This window comes from Loxodonta africana, chromosome 12, assembly GCF_030014295.1.
Source record: "Loxodonta africana isolate mLoxAfr1 chromosome 12, mLoxAfr1.hap2, whole genome shotgun sequence".
NCBI classification, from domain to species: Eukaryota; Metazoa; Chordata; class Mammalia; order Proboscidea; family Elephantidae; genus Loxodonta; species Loxodonta africana.
In genome coordinates this window covers 85,511,524-85,532,763 of record NC_087353.1, presented here as the reverse complement: position 1 = coordinate 85,532,763, position 21,240 = coordinate 85,511,524, and the positions used below count along the sequence as shown (strand labels likewise).

Here is a 21,240-nt window from a genome sequence, read left to right as displayed (position 1 = left end):
GTTTATTGTTCAAAAACAAAAATCCAGAAGCAAAGATGGGGAGACTGTGAGTTGGGGAGAGCATAGGAAGGGGGCAGGGGATTGTCCCAGCTTTCCCCTTCATCCCTGGTCTTCTGACTCAACAAGGCCCAGGAGTCAGGCCTGGGGCCAGGGCATCTAGGAGTGATAGAGACTTTGTGCTCAAGGGAACTTTGGTGCTATCAGGTGGTGGGGCAGTTCTTGTAGAGTGCCTGGGCTGGAGAGGCCCCAGGAGTTCCAGGGGGGCTGAGTTCCCCTCCCAGGGTCCAAAAGCCAGTGATGGGCACGCAGGGTGGGGGCAGGCCCCTTGTCGGCAACTGAGAAGATGAGGCTTTGGGCGGCAGGATGCTGGTTTATTTACTGTAGGGTCTCCAGGGCCATCAGAGCGCCCTCATGGGACTGGGAGACTATTTACACAGGGAGGAGGGGAGCCAGAAACCAGGTCCTGAACTGCCCCCTGCCCAGAATCAGGAGGGAGAGGCGTCCTGGATCCTGTAACCTCCGTCTTGGGATTCAGATGGAAACTTCATACTCCCGTGTATCCTGGAGACAGAGAGAGGGAATCAGTTGCTGGAGTCTAATGGGGGCAGAGGAGGCAGCAAAATGGAAAGAAGCATCCAAAAGAGTGAAAGACCCACCCAACGCTGGTCACTGGAGATTCGGAGTCATGGGGTGGGGAGGGGACTGAATCAGGCCAATAGATGTGTTTGGTTTGTTCTGCAGTATCTTAAAATCATAAAAATCTAAATTTCTGGACTGTCTTAAACGATTGGGAGATCTTGCAATTGGGCCTAAGTTTCCACTTGACAACAATGGGCTAGAGGCGCATCCTTTAGATGGAGCACCAGTTCTCCAGTTAGCTACAGTACTCCCTACTCCCTGTCATTCACACCTGACTTGCTTTGTTCACGGACACAGCATATGTAGGCAGCTGAGTCTGAAATTCTCAAGACAGAGATTGCAGAGACCCTTGAGCGGAAGTTATGGAGTCCTGGAGCTGAGAGTTGTGCCCCAGGGGCAGGGGAGGGACTCACCCCAGCTTCATACAAAGGGTTGCTGAAGTCCGACTCCACAGTGATGGGGCTATAGGAGTGGGAGCCCGAGAAGCCAAAGAGGGATTTTCCCTGCAGCCTGGAAAAGTGAGGAATAGAGGGCTTAGCAACAGGTGAGCCCCTGAGCTCCTCGTATCCCCAGGATCCTGGGCCAGGCAGGCAGGAGGTCTGCTCCAGCCCGCAGCTCCCCGAGTAGGGTACTTACTTGGTATAGTATATATAAACACCACTGCCGAGTATAATGACCAAACCTAGGGGCAGAAGGATGGCCAAGGCAAGGTTCCCACCCTCCAGCTGCCGTGATGGGTCTGTGGTCTGGGTCACTGGTGGGGAGGAAGAGAGGCCAATGAGACAGAGCTGCCCTGGGCCCTGAGCCCTGGGCCTCACCCCTCTGGGGCCTGGCCTCCTACCCCCAGCCTCTGCCTCGCCCTCCCGACCTGGCCAGGGCCTGGGTCTCCACCTGTGCCTTCACTGACCTTCCAGTTTTCGGTTGTCCAGGAGCTCCTCATAGGCCACTGCAGGGAGAGGAGGGAGGGGAGGGGGACGGGGTCTGAGCCAGGGAGGGGAAGGATGCTGGGTAGAGGGCCAGGAGCCCGGTGGGGCTGGGCTGGAGAGCCTGGTTCTCTCTGCCCTTTGCTCAACCTAAACTTTCTCCTTCCCTTGGTGGGGGGAGGCAGGGGAGTAGTCAGAGCAGGGCCTTCTACCTCCTCCTCCAGACACCTAAAATTTCTGGGGGTCTGGGAAAGTCTGAGCCAGATTGTTAGAATTTGGGAAACAAGTTGACTCAGAGAGGGCAAGGGACTTCCAAACCAAGGCTCCCTCTACTACGTCCATTAGCATAATTCCATGACACTGAATTTCCCTAGGACTTCTGGATGCACCCTTGAGGATGACTACTCACAGGAGGTGAATGGGGAGCTCAGCAGGGTCACCCATTGGTCTCAAATCTGCTACCTGATTTTCCCAGTCCTATCACTCCCCCAACACTGATATGCCCCTCTTGCCTCCAGCCCTGTCTGCCCAGGCACCTTTGCAGAGCGGGGGCTGGCTGGTCCACTGCGAGGGGTGGCCAGGCACACAGGTGATGGTGACCTCGCCGATGAGCTCAAAGCCCTCATAGCAAAAGAAGCGCAGGGATTCGCCAGCCTGGTAGTGATGCTTGTATAAGGTCTGGTAGCCATTCTCTGGAACTCCGGGGTTCAGGCACGGCTCGTACTTCACTGCAGGGGAAGTGTCAGTCATGTGCCAGCTGCGCTATGGGCAGGTCCGATATGTGGCAGACAAGATTTCCCCAAGATCACCCACCACCTTTCCCAGAGTGTCCCTCAGACTCACAGGCGCACTTGGGTACGCGGTCGCTCCACTTGGGCGTGCCTGTGTCCCGGCTGTAGCAGGTGAGTACAGCCGCCCCCTCCAGGCTATATCCTGGCAGGCAGCGGTACTGGACGTGGGAGCCAACAGGGAAGCCAGCATCTGAGGCGGTGCGGTGCCCATTGGTGATTTCACCAGGGTCGGCACAAGTCATGACTGTTGGTGGGAGGGCAAGATCAGCTAGAGCCTTAATTCCTCAAAAGGTCTCCCAGAAGCTGAGAGCCTTGGGCATCTCCCACCTTGCCCACCACTTCCTCAGAATGAAGAGAGCAGGAGTTAGAAAAACAGAATTCAGTACATTTTATACTTCAGACTTCTCCCAGAAAACATGATGATTGGGGCAACCACAGACCCCTACCCTAGGGTAATATTCAAAATATTCAACCACTGTACCAGAGTGGAGCAGCTGAACACCAGCAGTGTTTGCCTGAATGGCAGATGGTCCGGGTCAGAGCAGCTGCTGCCCTCTTTAGACGGGCACATGGCGCTCCTGTTCCCCATCGTTCCTATCATGCCCAGCCACTTCGATCGTTTTACTGTCCGTCTGACCCCTGCAGGCATTTGAGTTTACAACTCCCCTGTGGGAGAGTCATAATCATAGCCACTTTTGTATCTAACTTGTGCCAGGCACCCTGCTAAGCATTTTATAGGCGCGATACCATTTAACCCTCATGATTCCAAGAGGGCAATGTCACTGTCATCTTCTTCTAACAGAACTCACAGTGGTCAAATGACTGGCCCATGGTCACTCAGCCAAGGAGTGGCAGAGCTAGGCCCTGCTCAGGGTCATGGCCATAGAGCACAGGACTGAGATTCAGCAGACTCGGGGCTCAGCTTAGCTTCAGGTTCAATGTGTCGCCTTGGGCAAGCTCCCTCCTGAGCCTCAGCTTGCTTCCTCCTTTGGGCCAGCTGAACTCTCATCAGGCCTGACATCCTATGAATCCTTCCAGGGATGGGGCGCTCATTCCTTCCTCAGGTGTCACCTATAAAGTTTTCTTTGTGTCCAGCCCAAATCTGGCTTCCTAAAACTTTCCCCCCATTGATCCCACAGGGCCACGTGGAAGACTGACAGTCCCACATCCCTCTGGCAGGGTTTCTAAAACTTGGAGAAAATGACAAGATGCCACCCCTTTTTGCTCTTCTAAAAGATAAATGCTCCTAGTTCTTTCAAATGCTGCCTCCTCTGTGAAACCTGCTGCCCCATACCAGAGAGAGTGAATCCATCCCTCTTCCCACTCTTCTTCATACATATAGCAGCTACCACTTACTGTTTACCTGCATCAGGTGCTGCAACAAAAAAATTTTCATGTTTCTCACAACCCCCGTTCCTAATTCACCTATGAAGCTGAGGCTCAGAGGTGTTAAGTACCTTGCCTGTAGTCACCCATTGGTTACTATTCTGTATTATCTGTAGGTATGTGTCCTGCTCACAGACTGTGAGTTCTGTCAGGGTGGGGAGGGGTCTGAACTCCTTCACTTAATCCCAACCTAGCAGGAGGCTTCAATGCCTGCCTTAAAATAAGCTAAGTTCTCACATTTTGAAAAAAGATTCTATGGAAGAATTCTGACCAAAAGGGGGAAAATGGAGAAAAGAAGTTCAAATGTCATGGAATCCAGATTTGTTGGAGCCATGGAGGCTGGGTAAACTGCTGAAATTAATGCCCTGAGATAATATTTAAACCTTAAACCAAAAACATCCCCTAAAGTCTTCTCAAAACCAAACAATAGTTAAGCTTAACTAGTAAAGAATGTCTGTTGCTTGAGCACTGAGCTGTTGTAAGACCTATCTATATGGGGTCAATCTGACAACCAAAACCAAAAACCAAGCCCCCTGCCACCTCGCCGACTCCGACTCATAGTAACCCTATAAGACAGAGTAGAACTGCCCCATGGAGTTTCCAAGAAGCACCTGGTGGATTCGAACTGCTGACCTTTTGGTTAGCAGCTGTAGCATTAACCACTAACACCACCAGGGTCTCAACAGCAACCCAAAAAGATTAGACAGGAAACTTAGGGGGCAGTGAGTTTTTGTTAATGGCGGAGGTACAAGCCTGAAAAGGAGGGTGAGAACGGTGGCAAAACTGGAAGAATGTAATCAATGTCATTGAATTCTACATGTAGAAATTATTGAATTGGTGTATGTTCTCAACAACAAAAATAAACTTAAAAAAATTAAAAGGTAAGTTCTCTGACGAGCCCTGGCCTTAGCAAAGTGACTCCTCAGAATGTCAGGGGTTGGGAGACTCAGAGATTGGGGCGGGGCCTAGAACGGGAAGGGCGGAACCAAGAGTTGATGGGGCGGGGCCCAGTGGGATGGGGGCAAAACCAGGTGTAGAGAAAGGTGGGACTCAGAGCAGTGGCAGAGGCAGGAGGGGTGGGGCGGGGCCAAGAAAAGACGAATCGGGACCCCGAGGAAAGGCAGACAGAGCCCACAACCATGGAACACAGAGGGAGGCAGCCGAGTAAGACGAGAGAAGGGCCCAGAGGGGACAGTTGCGGGACACGGAGTGCAAGGATGGAACCCAAAGGGCACAGGGAGCCTGAAGAAGACCCGGGCAGGACCCAGAGCGAAAGGATGGAACCCAGAGAGGACCGGGGCAGGGACAGAAAAGGACGAAGACAGAGCCCAGAGGGGATGGAGGCGGGACCAGATGAGATGGAGGCGCAGCACAGACCCGCAGGGTCCCAGCTCACTCTTTTGGCAGGCAGGCGGCGCAGCGCTCCAGGACAGGTCCCACTGGCAGGTAAGAATGTCGGACCCAAGCAGTTCATAGCCAGGCTCGCACTGGTAAGTAAGCACTGTGCCCCGGATCAGGTCCCCATGGGACGCCGTCCTCCAGCCCCACTCCGGAGGTGGCAGCTCAGGGCATGTGTCGTTCCTCGGGACCTCTGCAGGGAAAGACGGTGAGTTTGGAGGCTGTCTTTTGACTCAGGGCGCCCTTCCAGTCTCGCGGGCCTCGCCCCGGGGCGCCTTCCCGGGCTTGCTGGCCTGCTGGAGCCCTGCCCATCTCGGGACCCTAGCCCCCAGTACCTTTGAAGTGTAGCACGAACCCCTGGCCCAGGCCCGGGTTTGGGGGCCCGGGCGGAGCCTGGAACTGCAGCGTGAGGTCGGGCCCGGAGGAGAGGAGGCGGCGGCGCGGCTGAGGTCCCCGCAGTTGGGCTAGGACTCGGGCACTGGGACCATCCCCGTCGAATAGCGTCAGCATGTCCCCTTCACGCACATTCAGGCTGCAGAGAGTGGGGTCAGTGGCTACAACCGGCCCCTCCCATCCAGTTCTGCCTAATCCCCAAAGCGGTTCATTAGTAAACCCACCTACTCCCCAGCCCCACTTCGTACATCACAGATTTCTCGCCTTTGCTAGTCACTCCTAGTTCCTCGCGTTCTTTGGCTCCTCCCAGTTCCTGCTGCCCAATCCCCAACGCTACCCCTTACTAATTCTTGTCCTCTCCAGTCCCTCCTCCATCACCACGGATCCCAGCCTAGCCCAGCTCCAGCTCTGGCTAATCACAGGCCCGGCTAGTTACCACCTGGCACAACTCCAGGCCCTCCTGTTTTTTGGCTTGCACACTGTGGCTCTGTCCAGGCACATGACCACCTCCTACCAAATCAACTCAATGGATTCCCTGGTCCCCACCCTCACCTTGAGTGCTGGTGATGATGAAACAGCCTGGGCTTGGGTCCCTGGAAATCGCTCCAGGGGCAGCCACAGAAATCACCAAAGGCCAGAGCCCCTTTTTCATAAAAGCCCCTAAGGAACACTGCATTACCCCCACTTACTTGTCCAAGGTCACCTGACTAATAAGTGATTTGAACCTAGGTCGACTGGCCACCCCTTCTGCCCATCCTGAATCTTTTGCCCCCTCTTTCCTCAGACCATATATTCACTGAATCTTGTTTAGAAATAGAATAGCCAGCCAGGCTCAGGATGCAGGCTGGTCATCCATCATACCACACTTGGCTGAGCCCACACCCACACCCTCTACAGAACACACACATACATCTCAACTTGGAGCAAGATGCGCTTCTCCTCCTGGACGTGCAGGCCCCAAACGCAGTCCTGGCCAGGGCTATAGCTCTGGGGCCAGTCTGGAGAGAGGACCACACCAGCAGGCTCAGATAGCTCCCCTCCACACATGGCTGCGGTGGAAGAAGTGTCAGATTCAGGACCCAGGTGGGCATACAGCCTCCATTTCACCACAGTCCTCTCCTCTCCCAACCGTTCGCACCGGTGTGCTTCACATGTTTCCCATTATCTATTATCCACCTGTTTCTTGCTACTCCTAGGTCCTGTTGTGCCCAGTCCTTAGCCCTGCTCTTAATGAGCCCCACCGACTCCCCAGCCTGCCCATCACCACCATCCATGACTTAGCCCAGTTCCAGCTGCACCTCTTGAAGGCATTTGGGTTTGTCATCCCTGAATTCTGTAACAAGCCTACTAATTATTCAGCTAAGAAAACTGCTGAGGCTCTGAAAGGAACAGCATTTACCCAATGCTTAGATATGGAAGTCTGTCTCCTGAATGACCTTCCTAGTATCCCCAGTCCAGGAGGTAGTCTTTAGTCTGAAGGATGCCTTGGGAGATGGAGGACTCACCCTTACAGGCTGGCTCTGTGTCATTCCAATGGGGTTCTGTGGAATCCACACATTCGATGGCATTGGGGGGCCCAGGGGGCTCCAGGGCATATCCTGGGAGGCATGAGAAGGTGGCCAGTGCCCCTGGGCGATACTCAGGGTCCGTGGTGCTGACATTGCCATGTGCCAGGAAGGGGGCGAAGCAGCGATCCTCCTCAAAGGCTAGAAAGGAGTCAGTCACAGAAACTAAGTGCTGGGACAGGTCCCAGGGACCTCAAACTGGACCTCAGGCTGAATTCAGATGCGGTTTGGCCACTCAGTGGGTTTTTTAAAAGTTGATTGCCCTTGGACTTAACTTACACTCTCCATTTTGCCAAGACCCCAGACACTCCCCATTCTCACATTTATGTTACCTTCTTGGTCTCTGGAGGGAAATCCCTAGGCTAATCCAAACCCCAGCCACCATTCTACAGATGTGGGGACTCATCTGTAAAGCCAATTGACCAAGGTCACTTAGCTGGGCAGTGACAGAACCAGGCCTCCAACCTAGATCACTTGATTTCCAGTCACAGACACACGGCTCTGGAAACTGCAAAGTGGGGAGAAAAGGTGTCTTTGGAGAACTGGCTTGTGTAGGTGTGTTCTCTTGAAAATAACAGATCTGACCATCCCCGATTATCCATGCTGTTGCTAGAATCCAAAATTGCGGTGAATTCAAAAGCTACTCAGTTTTGACTTTGGGCCAAGCCAACAAAAATGAACACTTGTGTCCATCTACGGATGAATGGGTAAATAAATTGTGGTATATTCACACAATGGAATACTATGCATCGATAAAGAACAGTGACGAATCTGTGAAACATTTCATAACATGGAGGAACCTGGAAGGCATTATGCTGAGCGAAATTAGCCAGAGGCAAAAGGACAAATATTGTATAAGACCACTATTATAAGATCTTGAGAAATAGTAAACCTGAGAAGAACACATACTTTTGTGGTTACGAGGGGGGGAGGGAGGGAGGGTAGGAGAGGGTTTTTTATTGATTAATCAGTAGATAAGAACTGCTTTAGGTGAAGGGAAAGACAACACTCAATACATGGAAGGTCAGCTCAATTGGACTGGACCAAAAGCAAAGAAGTTTCTGGGATAAAATGAATGCTTCAAAGGTCAGCGGAGCAAGTGCGGGGGTCTGGGGAACATGGTTTTCGGGGACTTCTAAGTCAATTGGCAAAATAATTCTATTATGAAATCATTCTGCATCCCACTTTGAAATGTGGCGTCCGGGGTCTTAAATGCTAACAAGCAGCCATCTAAGATGCAGCAATTGGTCTCAACCCACCTGGAGCAAAGGAAAATGAAGAACACCAAGGCCACACGACAACTAAGAGCCCAAGAGACAGAAAGGGCCACATGAACCAGAGACCTACATCATCCTGAGACCAGAAGAACTAGTTGGTGCCCGGCCACAATCGATGACTGCCCTGACAGGGAGCACAGCAGAGGACCCCTGAGGGAGCAGGAGATCAGTGGGATACAGACCCCAAATTCTCATAAAAAGACCAAACTTAATGGTCTGACTGAGACTGGAGGAATCCCGACGGCCATGCTCCCCAGACCTTCAGTTGACACAGGACAGGAACCATCCCCGAAGACAACTCATCAGAAATGAAAGGGACTGGTTAGCGAGTGGGAGAGAGACGCTGATGAAGAGTGAGCTAATGATATCAGGTGGACACTTGAGATTGTGTTGGCAACTCTTGTCTGGAGGGGGGATGGGAGGATAGAGAGAGAGGGAAGCCGGCAAAATTGTCAAGAAAGGAGAGACTGAAAGGGCTGACTCAAGAGGGGGAGAGCAAGTGGGAGTAGGGAGTGAGATGTATGTAAACTTATATGTGACAGACTGATTGGATTTGTAAACGTTCACTTGAAGCTTAATAAAAGTTATTAAAAAAAAAAAAAATGAACACTTGTCAGACATTTTCGTTCTTGGCTACCTGATCACGCCTTAGCTGCAAAACTACCTGAAAGGTTAAGACTTAGGTTCCTTGTCTACAGATGAAGAATCTGAAACCCACAGAGACATAATACCCACAACTATGGAGCCAGGCCTCAAACCCAGGAATTCTTATTAAAAGACCAGCGCTCTCTTTCCTTTAGCACTCTTAGAATCTATCAAACAATTTACTTTTGCAGATCTACTGTCCTATTTCACTGCTACATAACCTGATGAGGTGTTATGTCAAAATCCTGCCCACCCTGAATCAGGACCTAGTGCAAATTCCATTTCTCCCATGATTCATACTAGAAGCTAACCCTTCCCATTTCTGTTTTGCTTGCTTTATCTCTTTCCTGCTACTGTTTGCACAAATCCTCTGCTCTAGCCACGCTCAAATTCTATTTCTCAAAATACCAGAAATTTCTATAGCTCCTCAACTTTGCTCACACTGTTCCTTCCACCTGAGATGCTCTTCCCCAATCTTTCTCTTTTAAAATATTCTCCTTCCTTTAAGACCTGGCTCAAATGCCTTTTCTCCCATCATCACTGACCTCTTAGCAGGAAATGACTTTTACCTCCTCTGAATGAACACAGCTTTCTCCATCTTGTCCACAAGCTACCTTTATTTTAGCTCATAATGGCTATAGCACATGGCTGTTGTTTCTATCTGCCTGGCATCTGTTTCCCCATCTTTTGGTCACAACACCTCTATTTTTCTTTTGGGAGACACATCAGGTATGACAATGTGATGTGGGTCTGACAATTACAACACCACCTGCCCCTAGCTTCAGTGATTGTTTCAGGCATAGGCATATGACCCAAGCCAGACCAATGAGAGCCTTTCTTGGCATTTTTGCCGATGCTGTCAGAAAAAAGATGTGCTTTCTCCTTCCCTCTCTGAGAACCTGCCTGAGAATGGAGCCAACACAGAGGAAAGAAGAACCAAGAGATTGAGATAACTGGTCTCCTGACTATGTACCTGGATCCAGCCATACCTGAAGCTTAATCAGAAAGACCACCTCAGGGAATTAGAAGGCAGCTGTATGAAGTGATCTTTGTAGTTTTAGGGTGAGGGAACAATTCAGCTTTCACAGATTCAAAACAGATGAGCAGTAATGGAGCATGCACTTGTGACTATGCCTGGCAGTCAAAAGGAGAGGAAGGTGCAAGGGTTAGGGCCTGGGAGGGGGAGATACACTTACCTTCAAATCGGAGGCTCAGCAGCAGGGGGTTGGCAGGTGTCTCTGAGAGCAGCTCCACGTAGAGGGACTGGGCATCACTAATGAGACCCCGTTCTGGAACATCATCCATGTCTGAGTCATAGATCACCGGGGATAAGGGACCACCTCCCGAGCGCACCATCAGCCTGGAACAGACAGAGCAGTGATTGGAGCTCTCCTCACTTATTATTATGTGCCATGCACCCTTATAAGAAACCCTTTACATGTTTTATTTCATTTAATCCTCACAACAACCCTTGAGGCAGATATTAATATTCCTCATTTTAGAGATGAGGAAACCAAGGCACAGAGAGATCAAGTAACTTGCCTCACATCACATAGCAAGTAGTGGCAGAGCTGGGATACCAGCTTGTTAGATAAAGAGTGATAATGCTGCTGCAGCTGGAAAGACTTTTAGAGCACTTACCATGTGCTAGGCACCGTTCTAAGCACTTAACATATCTTAATTTATCCTCACAGAAACCTTAAGAGGGAGATACTATTATCTCTGTTCTACAGAGGAATAAACTGAGGCACAGAGAGGTTAAGGGACTTGTCTAAGGTTGCCCACTATACTGCCTAAGAAAGGGGAAGAATTAAACTGTTTGACCCCTAGCCCAACTGGGATCTAACCCAGGTCTGTCTGACCCCCACTGTAACTTTCCTGCTGTCCTGAGGCCCAAAACTTCACCTGTCATTGTCCTCATCTAGTGAGACCCTTTCGAAGTGCAGGTGCAGCCGGCGTCCCTCGGCTGCTTCAATGACCCAGCGGCAGGTGAGGTTGGGCCCTGCTGCTCCCCCGGGTTCGGGGGACACAATGTGGCCCAGTGTAGCGTTGTGGATGGTGCCACCACAGGATGCTGTGGGCAGAGGGGGTAGGTTAAGGCCAGTCTGGGGTGACTTGTCCTCCTTGGAGCCCCAGCCCTTCTCAGACCCATTGTTGGAACTGTTGCATCCACCACCTTGGTTGGGACCTGGCCCAGGGATGCCTCTGCCTCACAGGCTTGCCCCAGAGGACAAGAGCTTCTCCAGGTCACCACCCATGAGGGGAATCAGCCCTGGAGTATAAAAGCCCCAGGATGGGCACCCCGCACAATGGAGATTCTGCTAACATGAAGACTCCCCAGATAGGGATAGCCTGCATGAAGACCCCCCGTGATTGGGACCCCATGATGGAAACCCCAGTTATAGGGATACCCAGAATTGAAACGCTCAGGAGAAAACCGTCAAGATGGGGACTCCCAGAATAAAGGCTCCATAGGATGGAATTCCCGAGGATGGAGACCCTCCAGATTATGGACTTGAGAATGGTTTTTCCTAGGATGAGGATGGCCTTAGGGAAGGGACCCCCAAAAATGATGACTCTCAAAATGAAAACTTTCCAGGTGGGACATCTTAGGAGATCCCCTGAGGACAGCAGCCCCTAGTACAAAGGGCTTCAGATAGAGACACTGGGATAGAGACTGTTCAGGGTAGAAACCTTTCAAGATGAATTTTTCCCAAAGATGGAGGTTCCCAAGATAGGATTCTCCCAAAGGGTCTCTGAGACAGACATCCCCACCCATGGTGGCAGAAGACTCACCCATGCAGCTAGGGGGTTCACCGCTCCAAGCTGGCCGGGTGCCATTGAGGCAGATAAGGGTCTCCTCACCCTGCAGCTGGTAGCCCGAGTCACAGTGGAAGGTGGCAGTACCTCCAGGGTGCAGGTCCGTCACACTCACGTCCCCATGGGCTGGCCGGGGAGGGAAGCCGCAGCTCAGGAGATAGGCTGGACCAGGCAGAGCAGGGAGAAGGAGGGCTTATTTTCCCATGCCACCCCGTCACCAGTCCCCCAGAGCTTGCTCTCCTTCTCCAGATTCCCAGGGGGGCACAAGCTAGCTCTATACTGGAGTCCACACTGAAGAATGAGAGCCTGATACGGGCACACCTCCTCACAAGAGGTAATATCAACATCCCTTATCTCTCCTAATCTTTGTCATTTACCCACTTTGGCCTCCATTTTACAGATGAGGAACCTGAGGCTCAGAGAAGTTATTCGGGATCCTGGCACTCATTTGCTTTGTGACCACAGGCAAATCAACTGATCACTGAATTCCGTCCACCTCTAACAATAACAAATAGTATTTGCAGGGCTTGTTCAGCTTCCAAAGTAGGTTCACTCAGTGCTTTTGAGGTAGGCAGAGAAAGACTCTGTGACCCATTTTCCAGATGTAAAAACTGAGGCTATTAAGTAATTAAGTGCCTCACAGCAATTTCTTCCCTCCACACACACAGACTTTCCTCCACTGAGGTGCAGTGTGATATTGTGCCCTTATCTCTCACCTAGGGAAGCCACATGAAGCTCCTTTAGGAGCTTTGACTATTTTGCCTTTAAAGAGCTTATGGAAATACTCAGTGCTCTCAGTGAAAGTAAAGTGCTGGGGAAAGCTTTGTTTCCCTTGAGGAATTGGTTTATTTTTTCCTTCTTGCAGTGACACATGCGTACTGTCCCTTTTCGCACTGGCTGCCAGGAAGCTCAGAACCAGACTGAGGCTTGTCCCTAGCAGCAGGCCTGTACAGCCGCCTGATGTCAAATTTTTTTTTTTGATTGATTCTATACAGTTGTATTGCTTGCATTATTCTTGTAAGCCTCCTAAAATCCTTGTGTAATCAGATGGGATAAAACAAACAATAAATAGAAAGTGACTTGTCAGTAAATGATGACTCTCAACTGGATCCTACAGAGCTTTGTGTGTCTATGTTTCAGAACCAGGCAGAGCTTATCAAGAAGAGCTTTCTGGAGGAGGTGCACCAAAACCAGGACTCGAAGGAGAGGCAGGCTTGGGTTAGCAGAGGACTTGGGAGACACTACCTTGCCTGGGCTTTGCTTTCTCTGACTCACCAGCCCTGAGTGATTCTATGAGACACCTAGTCCCTCCCTATTTCATAACTCAACAAGCATTTCCTGGGTGGGCAGTGGGAACACAGATGAAAAAGACCCAGGCTTTGACCTTCAGGAGTCCACAGTTTACTGAGTTAGATAGATACAAAATGAACCTTCTAGAACACAGTGATTTGCATAATAATCCCATTACCCTCAGTTGATTCTGAAGCATAGTGACCCTATAGGACAGAGTAGAACTGCCACATAGGATTTCCAAGGAGCGGCTGGTGAATTCGAATTGCTGACCTTTTGGTTAGGAACCACGCTCTTAAACACTGCACCACCAGGGCTCCCATTTGCATCATATAGGCTCTGTAATGATTCTTAATGGTCTACAGAATCAAGTCCAAATGACGTTCAAGGCCCTCCACAACTGAGTCCAATCTAGCACCTCCAGCTTTGGTTCTCAGGACTGACAATCTGTGTATCCTACACATCAGTTTTGTGACTCCTTGAGGTCCCACCTCATGCTTTTGCTTATACCATCGCCCCTACTTGAAAGGCTCTCTCCTCCCGCTTTCTCAGCTTTCAAGTAGTAACTTAAATATGACCTCTTCCACGAAGCCTTCCTGACACCTTCCCTCCCTAACAGAGGTAGTTGCTCCCTTGACTGTACACAGTCCAACATGCATAACCCAATCATTACATTAACCACTGCCTATTGTTTTCCCCAGGAGATTGAACTCAGCCTTATTTAACTTTTGTTTAATTTTTGGTCTTCTAAAAATCTAGTCAACTGATAATTGATGCAGCCACAAGGCAGTGTGGAGTGGTTTAAAAGCACTGGATTTGGAGACAAGGAGACCTAAGTTCCAGTCCCAGCTCCACGACCTATTAGCTGTATGACTTGGAGCAGCTGACTTCACCTCTAGGGGCCTTTCGCCTGTAAATGGCAATAATAATTCCTGCCACTGAGGACTGGCCTGAAAGTTAAGTTAAAAAACACACGCAAAGCACCTGGTACAGAGAAAGTACTCGGAAAATGTTAATCACCTAGCCCTCAGCCTTAATTCATGACTAACTGGGAGCCAGGGATTCTGGGGTCTGATTTCTAACTCTGCAATGAATTTGCAGGTGGCTGAGCAACCCACATAACTTTTGAGTCTTTTTCCACCTCTGAGAGATGGGCTGACTACAGCCATCCCCCAGGGTTGCTGTGAGAAGCAAATGAACTAATGGTTGGTGAAAGGGCTTTGTAAATCGGAGAGTTTGCTGGACTTGGGGTGAGGGGTAATGGAGCCTCTGGCCTTTCAGAGAAAGTAATAGGCTGCTGTGGACCAGAGGCCCCAGTTAGTGCAGACTGAAAAGGGCTTAAACAGAGCCTCGCCAGGGTGCCAGGAGCAGCTGCAAAGCAGGGAAGACTGAGGCAGGTAATGAGGGCCAATTTATGCAACAGTCCTGCTCCCCCAAATGTTCCCCTTAGCCTCTGAGTCCTATTTTAAATGCCCTGGGGAAGTGGCTGCTTAAAGAAGACAGCGTGGAACCATTTCATTAGGTATATCTGAAGTCCGGCCCTAGGCCCGGGGTCCCCAGGGTCTGCTCATGCTCCCCACCAACTAGGCCCACTGCCACCAAGTACATGCCCCTAGCTCACTGGCCTCTTTAGAAATAGGTCTAGCATTGGGCACCTCCATCTTGCTCACATGAGCCCCTGGGGCAGGTTCTGAGCCTCAGCAGAAGCAGGAGAGAGAGGCTGGAGGGGACGTGAGGAAGTAACACAAGTGTCTGGATATGCTCCCCAAGGGACCTGGGGTCAGCAGAGCTAACTAGGGGCAGCGTACATGGAGCCAGGCAAGGCCATGAGGTAATGCGGCACTGACAGCAACATGCGGGTCCTTCTCTGTTTCTGAAGAGCACAGGAGAAAGGATCTTGGAGACTGGGAACAGTGGGCCAGGCCCCTTGCCTTAGGCATGCATGTACGCTAGAACACACACTTGCACTGCAGAAGGTTCCTATACACCCAGGTGGGTATGAATGTACCCGTGTGTGTAGGTCGTCTGGGGGTCGGTGCTCATGAATACAGTCCTACACGGATATATATCTCCCCCTGCCCCACAGCTCCCAGAACTGTCACTCTCTGAAGGCTTAAAACATTTCAAAATGCCTCCCCCTCACTTGCAAGATGAAGTAGTTTGAACTCATTACTGAAGCAGATAAGGCCTTCCAGGGTCTGAATCCAACCTGCCTCCTAGACTGGTCTCAGCCCACTTCTCTACCACTCCCTGTGCTTTTACTGTGACCTTTTACTGACTGACACCTTTTGAATTCTCACTGCATACCAGACATTGTCTTAAGCACTTGCCATGCATTAACTCATTTGATCTTCCTAACAATACCATGAGGTTGGTATTATGATCCCCATTTTTCAGATGAGACTGTGAGGCACAGAGAGGTCAGTAACTTGTCCAAGGTCACACACTAGGAAAATTCTGTCTTTCATGCTGAATTATTTCAGTTCCTCAAGGGGTCGTATTTCTCTCCTCTCTGGTCTTGGAATATGCTTTTTCATCCATCTAGACACCTGCCTTCCTCTTTCCCTCCTTCCTTCCCTTCCCCTGACTAACTCATCCTTTAGAGCTCCACCTAGACATCACTTCCTCCAAGAAAGTTTCCCTATCTTCCTTAGAAGAAATTTAGGTTCCTTTGATATTTGCTCCCCCTGCCTGTATTTCTTCCATCATTGTCCTTATCTCATTGAATTATAATCAACCTGATTACCTCTCTGTCTCTCTACCTAGATTCTGAGTCCCTTGAAATCAGATTTCTACCTGGCTGTTCATTCCTCTCCCCAAGGCTAACACAGGGCCTGGTCCAAAGTAGACACTCAATAAACCCTTGTTCAGTGAATGGATGAACTGCCACTTGGATGGGTATATACCCAGACATAAGTCTGTGAGTGGTTAGACAAGTGTGTATGGGTCTCCTTTGAGGGTTCTGCTCCCCAGTGCCCCAGTCGGGCGAAAATTCCCCAGCAACTCCCTGTGCTTGGAGAGATCCCAGAGCTGTCCCCTGTGCCCAGTGTGGCCCGTGCCCTTCCACCAGGACCCTCACCCTGATAGTGGATCCTGAAGCCACTGCCTCTAGGGGACCGCGGGCTCTGGAAGTGCAGGAGCAGCCGGTTGGTTGGGCTCCGAAGAACCTGTCCTTCTCCCAGCATAGAGGAGTTGGCCAAGAGTCTGGGGGCCAGGCCTGGAGATCCCCCACCAGCCAGCACCAGCAGTTCCTCCTCCCGAGACAGGTTCAGCGTCTGCACCTATAGAAACCAGCACAAGTCAGTCAGGGTGGGTGACTCCCTAAGACCCCTGCCTTCCCTTTCTGTTTGTAGTGGCCCAAACACCACGTTGATATTAGTCAAATTGTAGGACTCCAGGAGAGTCTTTGAGATAACCTGAGTCAGAAAACAGGCTGAGGGAGGAGTGCTGCCACACAGCCCAGGTTCTCTGGCTCCCAGACAAAACCTGTGAACGCTCCTGGGCCCGGAATAAAGGATGTGGGTGTTTCAGATGCTTAGGTCCAGTTACCTGGATCTCAATGCCGTAGCCAGGGTAGACGTGGATGCTGTAAGTGCAGTCCAGGAGCCCCAAGGTGCGGCTGGCAGTGCTCCCCAAATCTGGAGACTCCACATACCCTTCACCCTCGGAGATGTTGTTGTTACACAGAACTAGAGGGATAATAAGTGGCTGGAGTTGAGAGAACCCCTGTGCTCTTGTCCTCCCAGCCAATCAACTCCAGAGGTCCTTAGGTGTCTTCTCCCCAGCTCCCATTACCATCGTTATCCAATGCCCTTTCTCTCATCTGGGCCCAGAACTCCCTTCCCCAACTGTAAAACAGATAAAACACATAGAAAGATGCCTGGCACATAGTAACCAAACCAAACCTGTTGCCGTCAAGTCACTTCTGACTCATGACGACCCCGTGTGTTACAGAGTAGAACTGCTCAATGGGGTTTTCTTGGCTGTAATCTTTACAGAAGCAGATCTCCAAGCTTTTCTTCCGTGGCACCGCTGGGTTTGTTCAAACCGCTAACCTTTATGTTCGTAGTTGAGTGCAAATCATTTTACGCCATCCAGGGATCTTGGCATATAGTTTTTGTTGTGTGCCATGGAGTCGATTCCAACTCATAGTGATCCTATGCCCCAGAAGGTTTCCTAGGCTAAATCTTTACTGGAGCATGTGATCAGGTCTTTTCTTCCGCAGAGTGGCTGATAGGTTCAAACTGCAGACCTTTTGATTAGCTGAGCTCTAAACCATTGCATCACCAGGACTCCTTTGGCACATTAACCAAAACAAACCAAACCATTGCCATCAGTCAATTCCGATTCACTAGCTACCCTACAGAACAAAGTAGAACCGCCTCATAGAGTTTCCAAGGCTATAATCTTTACTGAAGCAGACTGCCACATCTTTCTTCCTTGGAGGGGCTGGTGGGTTCTAATGGCCAACCTTTTGGTTAGCAGCCCAGCGCTTTATCCACTCCACCACCAGGCACAGAGTAAGAGTATATAATGTTAGCCCTTATTAGTATTATGCAGACATCTCTCTCCCATTTGTACTGTACTCAGAACCCCTTTTTCCACATATTCCCAGAAGCCAGCTCCCCCATCCAAACCTAGAATCCTTGGACACTACCCTTTTAATCACCTCACCTGGGCTGGTCACTGTGGTGGTGACAGTTGTCGTGGTGATGATGGTTGTGGTGGTCTCCTCCTCCCCTCCCTCAGGACTGAGGGGTGGGCCTGGGGAGGCGGGGCTGGGCAAGGGTGGGGCTGTAGTTCCTGGGGGTGGGGTCAGCAGCTCTGGCGCGGTGGGGCCTGCCCCCCTGGCCCCCTTGGGGGTCACGGCTGTCGTCAGAGGCCCTGTCCCTGGCTCAGTGGCCCACAGCAGGGAGGGTGCTGCAAGAGTCTGGCTGGCTGGAGGGGTGGCTAGTGTAGGGCCTGGATCAGATCCTGGGACAGTGCAAGGAAAGTCAGGGTATGTGAGGAACACATTGGAGCCCTGGGTGTGGGTCAAGGCTGAAGGAGACTGGGGGTCCCCTAATGAACACAAAAGGCCTCCCCGCAATCTGTTGGCCCCCCATCTTTCCCCTCCCTATCCAAGCTCCCCGCCTTCCCTCCTCCCAAGGCTTCCACAGCCCGACCATCACTCCTCTCTTTGCCTCCCAGCTCTCAACCCAGGCCCTTCCACCCCAACTGTCTCCTTGAGCCTCTTTCTCAGCCTCCCCGTTCAGATCTGGCTGTCTCCTGGTTACTCCTTTCTTCTCTACGTCTCTCTTTTGCACTCTCTGGAGCTCTTTATTTCTCTGTATAGTATTCTTTTCTCTCTTTGATTTTGTTGCTCTGCTAGTCTCTCTCTGGATCTCTCTCTCCCACCATTATTTCTCTGAATCTGTGTGGTTCTGAGCTTCCATCTGTCTTTCTCTGTGTGTGTCTGTTGTTCTGCCTGTATCTTGATCACCTTGTCTCTATTTCTCTGGCCCTCTGACTGTCTATACCCTGTCTGATTCTCTCCAACTGTCTCTCTGTCTCCCTCTGAATTTCAATGGCCTTTTTGGGGAGTCTCACCCCCTTTTGCAGTCTCTCTCTCTTCTAGCCTGGCCCCCCAAATCTCTCTGTCTCTATCACTTCTGCCACGCTGGGAGCCTCACCCGGCAGGTAGCCCATCTCCGGGCCCCTCCTCAGCAGGGCCCCATGGAGCAGCTCAGCCAGGGCCTCAGGGGCCACTGTGGGGGTCTCACTTCCAGGGTCTAGCAGTGTCTCCTCCTCCGTCAGGGGCAGACCTAGGAAGTGAAGTCGTGTGAGCCCCTCCCCTTCCTCCCCCAGCCCCTCCTTTCTTTACAAAGGTCCTTTCCAGAGCTCTTCCTCCTTTCTTATTCAGTCAGCTGGGCCTTCAGGGGCTCACAGGGTCCCAGAATGGGCTGAGAGCCAAGATTGGGGGAGGGGATCCCAGCTGCCCCTCCCACTCCAGTGCTCCCACTCTGCCTTTCACCCAGGCTGCTGGGCCTTCAGTAAGCACGTTGGCTCTTATGGTCCTTGGACAGCACTGCCAGGGCAGAGAGGGGGCATCAGTCAGTGCTGCCTTCCTTTTCACCTCATTGGCACTCTCCCCCAACCCTGGGGCTCTGCGGAAAGTCTGGCCGCAAGCGCCTCCCAGCCCTTGCTTCTGCAGTGTCCCAGCTTTCTGTCTAGGTTTCTCTGTCTTCAGTGTGGCATCCCTCCTCTCTCCCTCTCTCTCTCTGATTATCTGCAGTCTCTGTCTCCTTCTCTGGAGTCTGGTTGGGGGTCAGAGTAGGGGACTGAATATCTGGTCTCAGAGCTCTGTCTCCGTCCATCTGTCTTTGTCCCTATGTCTAAGATCATTTGTGTGTGCAGCGTCTGGCATCTCTCCCAGCAAGCACCTCCATCTCCGACCCAGGTATCCAGCGTGGTTCTGCCACGTCCGCAGACACCCCCCGCCCCAACTTCCCCAGCCCTCCTTCCTGGATTTAACCCCTAAGATGCTGCTAAAATCTTCCCTCATTCATTTCTCCACTGCTTCAAGATGAGGGGGTTCGGGGCTCTGGGAACAAGCCGGAAAGCCTTGTCAGGCCCCTTCCCTGTCCGCGTTGCCCATCTCCTCCCCCGCGGGTGTTCAGAGAAAGGAGGGCGGAGGTCCCCGCTGGAAGCCGTCCCCGGGCCCGCCCCCACATCCCCTTGTCCTTACCCTGAATCCAGGGACAGCTCAGCAGAATTAGAAACAGCAGCTGGGGAGGCGGCGGGTGCTGGGCCCTGGGGGTCCCCATGGCGACTCACCCAGATTTCTCTCCTCTGCGCCTCTCCTTAATAATCTAGTTGCCACCTTTCCTCCGTCTCCTTTTATCTTTCCTTTAATTTTTTTTTCTCCTTCTAGGGGTCACCAAAGGAAGACAATTTTTGTGCTCCTAGGATGGAGGGGTGGAATTGGGCTGGGGGGCGCCTAGAGGCCCCCCTTGCCCAACCTCTTCAGTCTTCTGCTCCCCGGTCGGTGGTAGAAGGGGGCGCGGCTCCGAGTGCAGGGGGTGGGGCCGAGAGGGCCGAAAAGGCTGGGTCGCCCGGGTTACCCTCTTGCTTGGGCGCCTGGGTCCACCGGGCTGGCTGAATCTCCAGCTGGGGATGTGGGGAGGGGCAAAGCGGTTTCCGGAGCTCTGGGGTGGGGTTGGAAATCCGGAGGATCTCTACTGGGCTCTAGCAGGGCTCTGCGGGAGAGGAGTGGGAAGGGGAGGGGGTTGCAGAACCGAGAGAGTCGAAGCTCGGGCACTGGGGCTGCGGGAGGCAGAAGCTGAGAAAGGTATGGAGCCCACGTCAGATCCTGGGGACGGTCGAGGGGAGGGGCCTAGGATTTATTTTTTGGGGGGAGGAGGAAGTGCAGAAGCAGGAAGGAGGGACCATTTGAGCGAGGACCGTAGCCCTCACTCCCGCGGCCCCTAGGGGAGGCAAAGGAAACTCTCCGGTCCTAGCAGTAATTACGTCCCCACACCCCCTACCATTCCAGCACATCTGGAATCTGAATGTCCTCTTCCCAGGGCGCCGAGAGGCGGCACAGCTGGGTTCGCACCTGCTCTGGCCCCCCAATATGCCCCCTCCCCACATCCGGACCCTTCATGGGACTTCTTCCCCTTTACAGAGAGGCTGATGAGGATCGGGCTTCCCCCTCCCCCAGGAAAATGGCGAATTTCCACGTTCGTGAGAAATCTAGGGTGACGGGACACGGCCTGGGGAGACCCCTGCTCTTACATACAACTTGCCCCCGGCCAGCTGCCAGGCGCCTTCAACTGATTTTCTCTGCTGGGCTCCCTCACATGCCTCTGGAGTGCGCTGTTTTCAGCACCACCAGCATGCGGACAGCTCTCTTCTCGGCCCCGCCTGAGCAAGCCCGTCGGCGATTGGCTGAAGCCGCTTTCGCTGTCGATCAGGCTCACGCCCAGGGCGGGCTCCTGTGAAGGCGAAAGGGTAGAGGAGTCACAGGCTGACTGATGGGAGGACAGGGGGTAACCGATAGGCCACGGCATCCCAGGCCCAGGACCAGAGGGCCAGCCCTGTCAGTCAGTCGGCGAGCTGGCTCCGCCCCTGA

The 21,240-nt window shown here is 52.0% G+C and overlaps 1 protein-coding gene across 1 annotated transcript; it reads right to left on the bottom strand.

Moving 5' to 3' along the window:
- Positions 1–449: 449 nt before the first annotated feature.
- Positions 450–21,222, bottom strand: SEZ6L2 (seizure related 6 homolog like 2). Its single transcript, XM_064295817.1, has 18 exons — positions 19,855–21,222; positions 18,800–18,931; positions 17,802–18,101; positions 16,677–16,816; positions 16,207–16,408; positions 11,814–11,999; positions 10,923–11,091; positions 10,214–10,377; positions 7,036–7,236; positions 6,441–6,579; positions 5,473–5,669; positions 5,136–5,330; positions 2,406–2,597; positions 2,099–2,290; positions 1,547–1,585; positions 1,276–1,393; positions 1,053–1,149; positions 450–561 (listed from the first exon to the last, which is right to left on the bottom strand). Exons 1-18 carry the CDS (start codon positions 19,931–19,933, stop codon positions 532–534), a joined length of 2,772 nt encoding a protein of 923 aa, XP_064151887.1. The 5' UTR covers positions 19,934–21,222; the 3' UTR covers positions 450–531.
- Positions 21,223–21,240: the final 18 nt, after the last annotated feature.

Bases quoted from the DNA above. Each gene is read 5' to 3' on its own strand.
- SEZ6L2 (XM_064295817.1), bottom strand. From the start codon at position 19,933: ATGGGGACCCCCAGGGCCCAGCACCCGCCGCCTCCCCAGCTGCTGTTT. The intron at 2,598-5,135 runs GTGAGCTGGGAC...TCCCACCAACAG, and splicing joins GCCGCCTGCCTGCCAAAAGA to TCATGACTTGTGCCGACCCT. The intron at 1,394-1,546 runs GTCAGTGAAGGC...CCTCCCCACCAG, and splicing joins GGACAACCGAAAACTGGAAG to TGACCCAGACCACAGACCCA.